The 16418-nt window shown below is 35.9% G+C and overlaps 1 protein-coding gene across 1 annotated transcript; it reads left to right on the forward strand.

The window, feature by feature from the left end:
* Positions 1-7179: 7179 nt before the first annotated feature.
* LOC121748955 (V-type proton ATPase subunit C-like) lies at positions 7180-12655 on the forward strand. Its single transcript, XM_042143545.1, has 11 exons — positions 7180-7511; positions 7677-7745; positions 7832-7959; positions 8054-8153; positions 8595-8662; positions 9408-9549; positions 9809-9925; positions 10062-10187; positions 11528-11611; positions 11727-11806; positions 12273-12655. Exons 1-11 carry the CDS (start codon positions 7392-7394, stop codon positions 12367-12369), a joined length of 1131 nt encoding a protein of 376 aa, XP_041999479.1. The 5' UTR covers positions 7180-7391; the 3' UTR covers positions 12370-12655.
* The last annotated feature ends 3763 nt before the right edge of the window (positions 12656-16418 follow it).

The following is a 16418-nucleotide window of genomic DNA, read 5'->3' on the forward strand; positions in this document are numbered from 1 at the left end:
TACAGAGCCCATCTCAGAGTCTATCTTCTTTTTTTCCTGTCACGTCAACAGGCTCATCTCAGAGCCTATCTCCCTGCAATGAGAGTCTATCTCAGAGCCTATCTCATTTCCACATCATCACTATTTTATATTTTCACTTTTAATTGTTAGTGTTAAATAAAATGATAAAATAACAAGAAGTTAAAACAACTTAATAAAAAAAACAAATTCATTAAAAAGAAAACATTCTACATTTAAAACAAATATTGAAAAAAACAAACTAAAACATTGATAAAAATATTGTAAACATTGTGACTAAAGAGAAGTAAAATGTAGAGTGAGATGAAATGAAGTGGGATAAATGTGAATATTTGGTACGGAAATAGGGTATATATATGGATAAAAAATGAATAAAATAAAAAGAAAAGAAGGAGAAGATCGGCCCAGCCGATGTATCGGTCATGGGGTGGAGGCGATGGGGAGGGGGAATCGGCCCTCCCTCCGCAATGGTGACCGGTGGGCGCCGATGGGGAGGCCGATCGCGTGGATGCTCCTACAGAAATGGAGGTAACATCTCAAAAGGGTACTGCATCATAGTGCTCGTATAAAAAGGGTTAAAGGGGTATAAAATGGGCTACCAAACGTAAAATCAAAATTGAGAACAATGCAATGCCATAATTACTTTTTATTTAATCCGAGAAATGAAAAAAATATTTTTGTGGCCTTATCGGTTATGACTTATGAGTGAGAATAATACTCCTTTCATTCTTTGTTTTTTTAGGGACTTTCCAAGATTGAAGTTATTCCTTTCTTTTGTAAATATTACTAATATTTCTTGTTTTATTTTCTTCGTACTTCATTTTTTCACCATTTAATAACATTGTCTTAACTTTAGTAACCAAAAGAAACTGCCGCCAAATCAATATATAAATTCCATCCAACACTAAGTGGTTGTTCACTTTGTTAGACAAAATAATCATAAGATGTAGTATATAATTGAATTGTGAGATTATCTTAATTGGAAAGAAGTGACTATGACATGATTACCAATCTAGGATAGAATTGTGAGATTCAATCTTATTAAATAAACACAATACATATTTAATTCAGATATATAATCTTGCAAATCGAATACACGAAATTGACTACTGAGTCATATAATTGACTATCACAACTAGTTGTGATTTGTCGTATAATGCATTCGACTGACGCCTTCAGCTGTTGATGATGACGACCACCACCATTCATGTTACGGCCCATCCAATAAATCAAGCAAACACACATTTCCAAATAAATGAAAAATAATCACACTTTAAATAAATTGCCATGTAATCACGAAAATTCAAGAATTGAAAAAGATGGGTCGCTACAATTCACAGCAAGCTCTGATATCACAAATGCCGATGCATGTGATTTCTATGCATCCACTAGACTCTCTGATAAATAGCTGCTTGATTTTCATTTGTAGCCGCTATTGCAACTCCTACAACCAGTGACGAACCCATGATATTTACACTAGGGGGATCAAAACACTATTTATAATTTTGGTGTCGGCATTTGTGTCGTAGGAAGCAATTGCAGCATGAGTCGTATGGGTAGCAAGAGACAGAGACGACTATGGGAGACAACAATTACATAAAGGGATATTCACATCTAATATCATCGAACTTTCAAAAAGTTAGATTTTTCCCATGAACTTTGAAATTGGTAAATAATATCACAAACTTTATCCCGAGTTTGTTATTTCCCACCATTGAAAAAAAATTCCGGCAAATAATATCATGATACGGATTTTTTTCGTAATTTCTCGACAACAACTTCGAGACTTTCAAGATTTTCAATATTTGAGAATAAGTTTTCTTGAAACATACCCTCCAAATTTGTTCTTCAATCTATTAATATAGCCGGAATTTTTTCATTGATGTGAAATAACAAACTCATGGTTAAGTTCGTGATATTTCTCCACCTTGGATCTTTGAATGAAATAGCACTCGGTCATCTTCTCCAAGTACTGCAGACCTCAGTACCTGACCAGCTTCACCAGCTCCAAGCAATGCTTGAGTTTGGAACTGGGAATGGTCTTTGTCAGCGTATCTGTCGCGTTCTCCTCTGTAGATACCTTCTCAATCTTCACCTTTCCCTTGCTCACTTCATCCCTTATGAAGTGCAACTTCACATCCACATGCTTTGATCTTTCGTGGAATGTCTGATGTTTGGACAAACATATTGCACTATTACTATCACACATTATTGTAATAGCTTCTTGACTTATACCAAAATCTGACAATATGCCCTTCAACTAGAAACTCTCCTTCACTGCTTCTGCCATAGCAATATACTCAGCCTCCGTAGTAGAGAGAGCCACAACTGATTATAGATTAGATTTCCAACTCACAGCCGATCCATAAAGACAAAATACATACCCTGATTGAGACTTCCTTGTATCTACACTCACTGCAAAGTCAGAGTCACAATAGCCCACTGCAACCTCATTATTAGAACCTCCACCACCACCAAATAGGATTGCACAATCAGATGTACCCTTGAGATATTTCAGAATCCACTTCAAACCATGCCAAGGCTCAATACCCGGATCTGCCATAAACCTGCTAGACACACTGATGGCATGGCTAATATCTGGCCTTGAGCATACCATTGTGTACATGATGCTCCCAACTATGCTAGCATAAGGTATTTTGAGCATCTGGTTTCTCTGTTCATCAGTCTTTGGGCACTGATCAGAAGACAACTTGAACTGTTGTGACAGTGGTATTGTCACTGATCAAGTATCTTTCATCTGAAATCTCTCCAATAGCTTGTTGATGTACTCCTTTTGAGTGAGCCACAACTTCCTTTCCTTCCTATTTCTGATGATATCCATGTTTAATATTCTCTTTGCATCCCCTAAATCCTTCATATCAAACTCAGATTCCAGCTGATTCTTTATTTCTTGGATTTCATGCATTGTTGCTGCTGCAATCAACATATCATCGACATACAATAGCAAGTAGGCTGTGGATAGCTGCTTGCTCCTTTTGATGAACACGCAATTATCATACATGGACTTCTCAAACCCCACTCTCTGTATGAATTCATCAAATCTAATATACCACTGCCTAGAACTCTGCCTTAGACCATACAGGCTCCTTTTCAGCGGGCAGACTTTATGCTCTTCTCCCTTCCTCACAAAACCCTCTGGCTGCTCCATGTAAATTTTCTCCTCCAACTCTCCATTAAGGAAAGCTGTTTTCACATCCATTTGTTGGAGCTCCCAATCTTTGTGAGCAACAATGGCTAGCAAGATCCTTATAGAGCTATGTTTAACCACAAGGGAGAAGATCTCATTGTAATATATCCCTTCCCTCTGTGTAAAGCCCTTAGCAACCAACCTTGCTTTGAATCTAACTTCATTGTTCTTAAAAGCCTCTATTTTCTTTTTATACACCCACTTGCATCCTATGCATTTCTGGTGCTTTGGCCTTAGAACTAGTATCCGAGTGTGATTCTTATAGAGAGAGTCAATCTCTTCTTGCATTGCCTTAAGCCATCTCTCTTTCTCTGCACTTCTCACTGCTTCTTTATAAGTGGAGGGCTCATGGTACTAAATCTCTTCAGCCACTGTCAGTGCATAATAGAGCATGTCATAGTCACTAAATCTGGAAGGCAGCTTGATCTGTCTCCTTGGCCTATCTTTTGCTATGACATGAGATCTCTTATCTTCACTTGCCTCCTCTGTTTGAGTCATCTCTGGAGCTTCTTCATCAGACACTTCCTCATGAGCATCCCTTTGCTGATTTCCAGTCAGCTCCACCTCAAACTGAGTATCCTTCAGTTTCTGCTGCAAGTATGGCATTTCATCTTGTTTGAATATAACATCCCTGCTGATCACCACTTGCCCCATCCCTTTCTCTGTACACCCTAGTCTATAACCCTTCACTCCCTTTTGATATCCCAACATGACACATTTGAGAGCACTTGGATCCAACTTTGTCTTCTTAGAGTGAGCATATGCCCTGCAGCCGAAATTCCTCAATTTTGAATAATCACCTGCAGACCCATACCACCTCATATCTGGTGTATCATTGTCTATAGAGCTAGATGGGCACTTATTGATGAGTGTCACAGCGGTTGCAGCAGCCTCGGCCCAAAAATGCTTGGGCATCCCAGATGAAATAAGCATGCACCTTAACCTCTCCAAGATTGTTCTATTGGCCCTCTCGGCCACTCCATTTTGTTGAGGGTTGTGTGGGGCAGTCCTATGCCTCTTGATCCCTTTATTCTTGCAGTAGCTATCAAACTTAGAGGAGAGAAACTCCAAGCCATTATCTGTTCTTAGGCATTTCAAAGTACCTCCCTTCTCAGTCTCAACTTCAACACACCACTCTTGAAACTTTGTGAAAGCATCAGACTTCTCTCTCATTACATAGAGCCAAATCTTCCTAGAGAAATCATCTATAATGGAGAGAAAATACCTGCCTCCACCCATACTCTGAGTTGGTGATGGCCCCCATATATCAGCATGTGCATATTCCAGTGGCCTAGTTGAAGTGTGTTTTCCAGCAGCATAAGGCATTTTCTTGCTCTTTGCAAGTATACATTCTTCACAAGATCTGAGCTCTTGCTCATCCAGCCCACCTTCCAAGACTATCAGACCCTTCTTGGCCAGCTCTTTGAGTCCACCAAACCCCAGATGGCCCAATCTGTTGTGCCAGCTCACTAACTTCAGTTTTGTGACAACATTGATCTGATCTGCATTGAGGGCTTCTGCTCTGAGATAATAGAGATTATTGACCCTTTCAACCACCATAAGAATGTCACTACCCTTCAAAACCTTCATGAATCCATCAGCAAGAATGGTTGTGAAGCCTTTCTTTTCCAGCATCCCAAGTGAAATGAGGTTTCTCTTTATTGATGGTATATATATGACTTCTGATAGGATTTTGTAAGATCCATCCTCCATCAACATCCTCACACTTCCTATGCCTTTTACCTGACATACTTGGTTATTGCCCAACAGCACAGAACCTGTAGCTTCCTGCAAATCCAGAATCCATCTCTTCTTGGAAGTCATATGGAAGCTGCAACCAGAATCCATCACCCACACATCTGGTGCTTCATCTTCTGTCACATTCATCACTTGAGCAACTTCCATCTCCTGAGTAATGTCAGCAGTATCTGGGGCTTCACCACCCTCGGCTTGTTTTCTTTTCCAAGAGTAACAATCCTTTTTAATATGCCTCGACTTCTTACAGTAATAGCATGACCTAGTTTCTTTCTCTGCTCCAGATTTCTCCTTCCACGGCTTGGGCTTCTTTTGGGGTTTATTCTTGCCATTCTTCTTTGGATCAAATCTGACATTCAAGCTCTCACTTGATGGATCAGTGATCTCTGCAATCTTTTGAAATTCCTTCATCTTTAGTGCGGAGTGTACTTCCTCATATGAGATCTTGGAATCTCTTCCAAGCAAGATCGCATCCTTGAACTGCTCAAAGCTTCTTGGTAGAGAATTGAGGAGCATAAGGGCCTTATCTTCATATTTAATCTCCTCTTCTATATTCTCAAGATCATCCAAACACTTGGCAAAATCCTCGAGCTGCCCCCCAATGTTTCTTGAATCTGAGAACTTGAATGTGAAGAGCTTTTGTTTGAGCAAAAGCCTGTTGCTCAAGGACTTGGTCATATACAATGACTCAAGCTTGGCCCACACTCCAGCCGCGGTTTCCTCCTTAGAAACCTCCCTCAGCACTCAATCACTCAGGCTGAGAATCAACGTGCTATAAGCTCTATCATGAAGATCTTGAGCCTTGATACTTGACTTATCCCCTTCTGGTGCCTTGCCTTCTTCCTTCTCAGCCTCTGGGTCAGCCTTGTTCTTCAACACATCCCACAAGCCTTGCTGCATGAGAACCGCCTTCATCTTGAGGCGCCATAACCCAAAGTCGTTCTTGCCCGTGAACTTCTCCATGTCGAACCTTGTTGTAGACATCTTGTGGATATATATTCCCACAGACGGTGCCAATTTGTAAAACTCAAACACCAAATCAGAACAACAATGAAAAACTCTTCACACAAGCAATATATCGAACACACAATGAGCAACAAAACTATGAAGAAAACAAATGACACGGCTGATTACGTGGTTCGGCTCTTTCGAACCTACGTCCACGGGAGAATCACGAATTGCTTTTATTCCACTCGACTGAATTACAAGTACAATGAAGAAGATAAATCTCTCAAACAAGAATCTATACACTCTAGAATCAATAGCTCAACTTACATAAACTCTCGGATCAAAACCGTGTGATCTCTCTCTAATTCTTCACAAAGATAGTGTATTCTTTCTTGATTGCATTGAGTCAGTTGTGTGCCCTTTAAATGCAGCTTCAACTCTTCTTGAATCAGCTCGAAAACGAGCTCAACCTCTCTCAACTGAAAGTAGCCGTTATAACTGATTTTCAAACTCAATCTTCCCAAAATTGCAAAATAGTCCCTGACCTCTTTTGAACTTTCATTCATGCATCCATTCATAACAATATTATTTGTCAATTTCAAAGTTCATGGGAAAAATCCAACTTTTTAAAAGTTTCATGATATCAGGTGTCAATATCCCTTAAATAAATGGTGACAAAAATTAGTGATATATACCATTATTGTCATTAAAAGCAACCTGGGCATCGAAAGCGCCAACAATGTCAGTAAAGCGACAGTGATAAATTTTACAATATTCTACCTATAGTTTTGCTAAAAATCTTTAATTAGAGAATGCACAATAAAATTCAATTTTTAAAATAAAGATATACATCAAATAATAGATTTTATTTAGATTAAATATTCTCTGTGTTTCATTAGTGTTACACATTTTTTTGCACTCATTTTTAAAAAAATATCATAAATAGTTAAAATGGAAAGAATAAAGTAAGGGAGCGGGAATAAAATATAAATTAAAGTATTTCTATTTTTATTAATTAGTTATCTTAGTTGGAGACAAAAATGAATCTTATTTCATAGAATAAGTGTGTATAATATTTTAAATCAAAATCAGCAAATAATTGGAGAATACTTATATCAAACAAAAAATTGACTCTTCATAGAACAAGTAAAAAAATCGACTATCCTTTTTGCAACGACTACGTAATTAAAAAAATTATTGAAGAGAAAGACACTAAAAGAACTTTATCCCAATAATTACAAGAAAAAGGAACAACGTTTGAAATAAAAAAAAAACACGATCACGCCATAGGAAACGAAATTGGTCGAAGAAGAGCGCAATTACTCATCAGATCAGCAGCCATTATCCCAATCCAACCTTCTTCTTCCCTATCTCCACACCTCATTAAAATTTCCCCAAAAGTTCACACGTGATATTGACACTTTTGCATATAATTTGATTCAATAATCAGAAATTCGCGGCAATGACGACTCGTTACTGGACGGCATCTCTCCCCGTTGGCCAAGGCTCGTCGGCATCTTCTCTGTGGAGTCGCCTTCAAGAATCCATCTCCAAACAAGCCTTTGACACCGCTCTTTATCGAGTAATGATTTGATTTGTGTGCAATTCTACTCATAATTGTCTCTGTCTGCTGTATCCTGTGAATTGTAGTTCTGATTTGGTAAAATTTTGCTGTTTTTACCACTTAATTTGAATAAAGTTGGTTTTTTGTTCTGATCACGGATGTGTTTTTTATTGGACTTTGCAGTTCAATATTCCGAATCTGCGCGTAGGCACCCTGGATTCTCTGCTGGCATTGAGTGATGATCTATTGAAAGTGAGTTTTTTAAAGAATTTATTAGTTATTGTGTCTACATTGTTAGAGATTTGGGAAGTAAGGACTGTATGAGTTTAATTTCGCAGTCGAACAACTTCATCGAGGGAGTGTCACACAAAATCCGGCGACAGATCGAGGAATTAGAGAGGGTGTCTGGAGTTGTTAGTAGCTCTCTTACAGTTGATGGGGTTCCAGTTGACTCTTACCTCACTAGGTGATTGATCTTTCTTCAAATTGGATTGCTCACGCGTTAGACCGTGCAATGTTCGACTAGGTGAGTGATTGAGATTTGCTAATAATTTGCGTAGGTTTGCTTGGGATGAAGCAAAGTATCCCACAATGTCACCACTCAAGGAGATTGTCGATGGAATTCATGTACAAATTGCTAAAATTGAAGATGATTTGAAGGTATACTTGCTCGTCCAAAGTTCAATATTTATAGGTCTCAGTGGTTTGGTTGATAAAAAAATGTCATTATTCGGCACTAATTATGTTGAAGTGCTTCACCAGTTAAGATAGGAGTTATATGATGTATCTACTCAATGGTTGATTTCTATGAGTTGTGACTCAAGGATATAATCTTAACCAGTGATCCTCACCTCTTAGAGATATGCTTAAGTTTCAGATGAAGTTATGAACTCGATTTCTTCCTCTTTCCACTGTTTGTCATCTTGATAAATATTAAGAATGGAACCTATTCTATAAGGGTGAATTTGAGTTAGTCAAATTATGTACTGCATTCATTTTTTGGTTAAACTCAAGAAGCTATTGTCCATGAACTAAAGCACATTCTGTGTATTTTAGAAATTCATTCACTAAGCATGTTACTGTTGGGATATTATCTCACAGGTTCGGGTTGCTGAATACAGTAACGTGCGCAGTCAACTAAATGCCATTAATCGAAAGCAGGCTGGGAGGTATTTTGTTGACATGAATCATAGTGATCCGGAATTTAGGCATCAAGTGCATGTGTTTTAGCTAGGTCATGGTCTTGTTGTGGATATGTGCTGTAAGTGGAAAGAGATGTTATTTACATACCAAGTAGAGCTCCACTTCTTTATAATAAAATTAGGGGAAACATATAAAAATGTTAGTGGTGGAGAGTTTCCAAAAGTGGAATGAGAAGACTTTTGAGGGACAGGCTAAAGTGATAAAAGGAGAACACTTACAAGGGATGGAAAGAGTATTTCCTTGAAAATCTAGATGCATAAATGAATCTTATAAGTAGATCATGGATGCTCTTATTTTTATTATATCTCCATATGGCTTAGTTTAAACCTTTATTGAATTTAGAGTTTTTGGCATGATAAAAGATGATTAATTTATTATTGTATAGATATGAAGATATTTGAAGGATGTTGAGTGTTATTGTGTACGGAGTACAAAATATTAGTAATAGAAAGAGCCTGAGATCAATTTGTAGTAAAAAGTTTCTGTAATATGTGGTGGTTATCAGATTTGGTGTCAAATAAAAACCTTGAAATATGTCTTACGTTTGATATTTTCTTTTTTTGTCGGATGAAGTTTTTGGATAGTGTAGTTACTGTGCTCTCTCCGTGTCTCTCTAACAAACACTCATTCTTATGCATGAATATACTATGCTTTTTGAGCTGGGGTGGAATTTGAAAATTATTGGCTTATCCAAATAGTTTAATTTTGCAGCTTAGCTGTTCGTGACCTTTCCAACTTGGTGAAGCCACAAGATATTGTTACTTCAGAACACTTGATAACTCTCCTTGCAGTTGTTTCGAAGTATTCTCAGAAGGATTGGCTATCAAGCTATGAGACACTCACAGATTATGTGGTAAGTGCTCATTTAATGGTTATGAAGTTATAATGTTCTTCTCTTTTGGTTTGCATTCCAGGGACCCTCTTGACATTTCAGCATTTATTGCCACATTAACATATTTGGTTGCAGAAATTCTAAGTCTTAACATTTATGTTTTGTACCAGACATAAAATTAGCATTTTGTTTACTTTGTGACTACTGTAACTGTACTGTTATTTTTCTTGAAATTGAATGTCTATTAGTAAATCACACCTTTTGATGGAACTACTTTTAGGTTCCCAGATCCTCCAAGAAGCTCCATGAGGACAATGAATATGCTCTATATACTGTAACATTATTCAGTCGAGATGCTGACAATTTTAGAACCAAGGCGCGAGAAAGAAGTTTTCAGGTGAGGTTGCAATTCTTATGCATTCTGTTTCATCTCATGCATGCTGTTTTCAGCATCACCTCACAAGTATTTGTGATGTTGAGAATCTGTGAGGTCTGAAAGGATTCCGCACTGAATCACATTTTATGCAATATAGGTTCGTGATTTTGAATATAATCCAGAGACACAAGATTCTCGAAAGCAGGAGCTTGAAAAGCTGATGCAAGACCAAGATACATTGAGAAGCTCGTTGTTGCAATGGTGCTACACCAGTTATGGGGAGGTATTTATTTGACCATCTATTAGGCTAAGGATTTTATTTTTGTTTCCACAAAGGGGAAAAGGTCCTAATCCCTACACTTTTCAGTACTCCTAGGTTGATTTATTTTAACTTTTTACTTAACTAGTGATTTTTTTATTTAATTTATTTTTGGGATAACTAGAATATATTGCTCTACTAGGCTGAGAAGCATGAGCTACGGAGATTGCTCGAACATATGTAAATATAAAATACTCATGTTTCAATTGTTAGTTTGTTACCTTGGATTTAGTGAATGAGCCAATCAATGAAGGGAGTATTGTTTTTGTTTCAATGGCTTATTAAGATTGCATCAATGACACCATAGAAAATAGACGACTTATGGATTTCAATGTCCTTCCCCGGAAATTTTCAACATGTCATTTGGTTGCGCCGCTTGTCGCTTGTGATATTTATGGCCTTTACCCCTATAGCACTTTCTTTTGGTCTCGTCATCTGCCCTCTTTCTCCACCTCAAACAGCCTCAACAGCTCCACTTCACATGCTAGAAACCCCCAATATCGAGCCCCAATGCTGGAAGCTTTCTCGTCTCTTTCAGATCTGGTCCTATGTAAACTACATTCTATCCTCATGTATCTTCACTGCAGATGATATGCTGCTCTCCTTATGGAAGTTAACAATTACAATAGCTTCACTTCACTAATGACTCTAGATTCCAACTGGCAATAGCTATCCTGGAGTGCCCTAATATCACCTATTATATTGTTACCAGCTAGTTATCGACCTCAAGTGTTCAAGAGTTACAAGAATCAAACAAAACCAGGTTGATGGGTTGGGTAGGGAGGATTAGGAAATCCTACTTATAGTAACTTTTTCCGACCTCCGGGAAGGCATGAAATAAAACCCAGCTCGAATGGCACGATCTTTCCGTCACACCAGAATGAAGGGGGCATTTTACTAGCTAGTTATGGACTTCAAGAGCTACAAGCATCAAATAAAACCATGTTGATAGGGACAATTATATTAATCTAGATTTATATTTCATTTATAGGCATCATATGAATGAAGATATTAAAACTATGCAAGTTTATTTTTCATATATTGTGATTGTCCCTCTTCCTAAGAGAATTCAATTTTTTAATTGCATTCAAAGATACATTTTTCTAAACCCAAGGAAGGAAAAATGATCTTTATACTTGAATTTCAATGGCTTTCTTCTATTACCCACAAATATAATACATAGTATTTACAACACGCCCAAACATAAATGGGAAAAAGCTAGTACCAAAAATATGCTCCATAATCATCCAAGATTATTGGCCTGTTATTTGGATTCTTAAATTGAATATTTATTTGTTTGACAGGTCTTTAGCTCGTGGATGCACTTCTGCGCTGTACGTGTCTTTAGTGAAAGCATTCTGCGATATGGTCTACCTCCATCATTTCTGGTATATAACCTATCCCTTTAACTTCTGTATCATGTTTCTTTTTATCCATTCATTTCCCTTGGATCGCCTTGACGACTTAATGTATTCTTAGTGGCTCTCTAAATTTTTATTTCAGTCTGTTGTGTTGTCACCATCTGTTAAAAATGAGAAGAAAGTTCGTTCCATTCTGGAGGGATTGTGCAGCAGCTCAAATAGGTATTACTTTCGTTCACCACTGAGCTTAGCAAATTACATCGTTTCTTGGCAAGGTTATTGGAACTTACGAATCATGTGGTTTTATCTGACATGGAGAATGTTTTTCGCATAAAATGTTAAACCATAAATCCATCAACAGTTGCATCTTCAGAGTTAGAACGTTAGAGATTAAGTTCATCTGACCTTGTCTTCATTTTTTTAAAGATGTAGAGAAAGGGACAAATATAACACTGTTGCATGTTTTGAGCATGTATAGCATTTACTAGGAAACGGTTTAGCACTGGTCCACCTCTTGAAGCAGATGCATTGTTTCTTGTTTTACTGACTCCAATATGCTCCTTTCAGAATGCACATGTTTATTATGGTCCCGGGATCATATCAGACTGAGCCCTGATCCATATCTAACATATTCACTAGAGAAAATGCCTCTGTTGATATGCGATTTGTCTTGTTTGTGTGAGTGCAGCACATACTGGAAAACAGAGGATGAAGGAGGGATGGCTGGTTTTGCAGGCGACGCAGATGCTCATCCTTACGTCTCCTTCACAATTAATCTCATCTAGGCTGAGTCACCGGTGTTGTGGTCCATTTGACTGGCCATCCCAAATAAGGAATTATTCTACACTTGTATAATAGAGTAAATTATCTAATCCATTCCCTTTAGAGCTATTCGTTGTCTGTTGAACATTAGTATGAAGCTTTTTCTTGTCCGTTCTCCTTTGTTTGCGCGAGAATCTATTATTGTAGCAGATGTATCTCCTCTGGTATTTATGCTGTGAAGTTTTGTTGGACCAAATGTACTATCTGAGAAATTATTAGTGAGAAGAATAAACAAAATTTCCGACCAAATTGTTGATGTTGGCATTTTTTTTCCTGTCTTCACAGTTATTATTGTCTCAATAAAACAACAACATGAATAGTGTTGAACTTTATCAGATTGTGACTTGATGAGGTGAATATGCATGAGCTATGTCATTAGATGATACCAAGGCAAAATGTGTTCACATTCTCAACTTGGCAAATTGCTCTCTGTTGTCATTTTATGTAGAAATATAGGGGTTATGATTATGATGAAGTAAAACAAGGTGAGCCCAGAAGTCAAAAGTGTCAACTCTTTTATTTCAATTTTTGTTATTTTTGACAAATCAAATGATCAAATTCATCATTACCAGCCCGAAACATGCAACTACAGTATGATTTTAATTGTCTAGTGAGCCTAACATCAAATATACTACTAATTGCTTTTGTTGAATGCAATACATACACACAACACTAGATTTTATTGATAATCATTATGACATAACTTTAAATTAAAACACTTAGATGCATGCATAGTCAAATACTAGTATTTGTAAAACAAATGTAGAAAGAAAATGAAGTACTACCACATTTGTAGAAGGATGAGTGTGGGCCCTCACAAGCCATAATAGAGTGGTCCAAACACACCCTTACGCATTTCCACGTTTTTCAATATTCTCATCCCATTTCTAATTTACCCCACATTTTTCTAGTATTAGAGTTTTTTCATCTGCATCCAACTTCCAAGTGTTAATTTATGTATTTTTCTAAAAAATCATTAATGCATTGGCTTTTTAATGTGTTGAAACCAGACCACTCTTTTTGTTTTGTAAGTGAAATTTTTGATAAATTATATCTATCCAAGGTAAATGTGGTTTGAAATGAGAGTCACTAGTTTTAAGAATATATGTTTGAGTGGGAAGGCCCACAAAACGTATTAATATGTAGCCATATTTCAATTGATGTTGTAAATCACACAATATAAAAGCCATACATTTTATCCAAAATTATAAATTGTCAATCAACAAAGTTGGGTATTCTTATTTTCTTAGTGTGCCACCACCTAAGTGAGATGGGCCTAGTGCCCAATAATAGGCTTATTTTATTAAGAATATATGCAATGTATTATCTGCCCATAGTTCCAGTTTAGATGATCAAATTTACATGATGTACTTTATAGTAGTTATCAAATATCAAGTTTCTTTTTGTGTAACACATGGAAATTAGAACAAATCTCAGTAAATATATATGTGGATGTATATCTTAAAGAAAAACAACAGAAAAGAATGGAAATGAAGAACGTGGTGCATGTTATTTTTGACGACTGAATTATATCTTCATAGATATTGGTTTTGAAGTCATTAATAGGATGAGGGACCATTGTCCTAACAAATAGTGAGCAAGAAAGGTTTCAAAGGGAACATTACAAAACTCATAAAATAGAGTTGCAAGTGGGGTTGCAAATCCTAGTGAAGATTAGGACAAGCCCATATGGGTTGGATACATTACATGAAGACATTAACTTATAACATCAATTGTCACATTCTTGCATATATATAGTCATAAATTAAGGAGACAACACAATTTCATATCTCAATGCTACCATACCGCCCCAACCAAATGTATCGCCTTGCCCCACGCGTTACCGTTTACTACTATATTTTCAAGTTTATTGTACAATTTTAATTTTATACATAATCCATTTATTTTTTAGAACATATTGGACAATCTGGTGGTTAACCATCCAAAGTTACTAATTAATAGTATGAATTATTGTATAATAAAAAATATATATAATTACAGCACAATATTCAAATGAGTAATATTTTTTTCAAACATTTTTTTAGAAAATTTGTCGATTTTCAACAAACCATAATTTTGAAATTTTGTCAGTATGCTTCTCCGGAAATAGGGCTAATCAAGCGACCTAGGCACTAGGGCAAACCCTTACCGTCTAGGCTTTGGCGTTTTCTTGTCCTTCTTTCGGTTTATTATATCATTATTTATTTATTTCATTTGACCTTAATCTGTCCCAATAAAATAAGGACATTTTTTTTATTTTAGGATGTCCCATAAAATTATCCCCTTATATTTTTAGTAACTTCCTTTTCTCTAATAAGGTGACCTTATTCTCTACTAACAATGATATAATTACTTTTTCTTTTTATCTTTCTCTTACTTTACCAATTATGCATTAATTTTAGTATAATCTCAAATGTCTATATTTTTATGGGATGGAAAGAGTATTTTATTAGTGCAATTCATTTTTGTCTAATTTAAGATGGTGATACTCTTTTTGTAATACAAATACTTGTATTACAGGGATAGTTTTGAATTTATTTAGCGTCAATAATCTCATAAAACCTTTAAAACAGTATAATTAAAATTTGGAGATAAACTAGCATGGAGTAAGAGTTCAGAGTAAAAGAGCACTATATATATGTCGACCGAAGACATAGAGCATCTAAAATTTTATAGCCACTATATTTAGTTGAAGCCCACCTACCAATTATAATTGATTTGACGTACAAATAATAAAGACAGTGGAATTAAATAGAAAACATATTTCCAAGAAGAATTATTTTCTTCTTCTTCTTATGTAATCCTACTTCCTCCGTCCCACAAAAATATATGCACTTTCTATTTTCGTCCGTCTCATAAAAATATGGGCATTACCTTTTATAGAAAGCTATCCCAATTAATTAGTACTACATACATCAAGTTATTTTTTTAACTTATACCACTATTAAAACACTAATAATAATGCGGATCCAACTATCTACTAACACTACTTTAATTATGCTTCTTTTTTACTTTACCAATTTTATCTTAATTCACATGTCATATCATATGATCATTATTTTATGGGACGAGTGAGGCACATAAGTTACTCAATTGTTAAATAAAATCGAGATAAATAAATTAAACGAACACTTATTCTAAATAAATTAGATAGAAATTAATATCATAGCCAAATAAATTCTAGAAATTAATGTTTGTTAGTAGTTTATTTATAAAAATTGGAGTTAATTAGGGCATATCGTGGTAAGCGACATGTTGAAAGAGACAAGATAGGCGGAGTTAATGCAGGAAAAGGACAAACGGATGGGAAGGAGAATCTTTTTCTCTAAATTAATTCATTCATACAACAAAAAATAATTATTTGTATATAAAATTGAAAGAATGATAGTGATGCATGTCACTATAAATTCTTGTTGGGATAACAACTTTTTATTTCGTTCAATCATATTTGCATTAATACTGCATTTTTATGTTGTGTACATCGACTCAACGAAAACTATTCGAGTGAATATATGTGTGTAAAAGGTAAGTCATCGTCTACTTTAATAATTATACGAGAAAAGTTACTACTTGTAAGATAAATAGTTACGACCCTGAGAAAATCAATTTTAGGAAAATACTTGGTTGTATTTACTCTCTTAACTTCACAAGTCAATATCGAAACATATGTATAGGTTTAAAAGACAATTCCTTAGTATCATAACTCAAACAATAAACAATAAAGTGCAATTTAGTTGGTACGCTTTATTCTTCCACATGATAGGTTGAGGGTTCGAATTTTCTTGGAACACAAGTCATAGATTCCTTCGTGTTCACATTCAAAGTATGTTAATCACAGAAATATGGAGCAATTGGATGATGTAAATTTGGAAGAAAGCTTTTGAATTTCGAAGAAGCTAACTAGACATGTGTGGTTAGCCTTGGCATTTTGGCACCAACGACAACATAATAATAATATTGAAGAGAGATAGATGACGCATTGACACGCACATGAGAACTCTTCTATTATTAG

The sequence above is a fragment of the Salvia splendens genome, chromosome 9 (genome assembly GCF_004379255.2).
Source record: "Salvia splendens isolate huo1 chromosome 9, SspV2, whole genome shotgun sequence".
Lineage (NCBI taxonomy): Eukaryota > Viridiplantae > Streptophyta > Magnoliopsida > Lamiales > Lamiaceae > Salvia > Salvia splendens.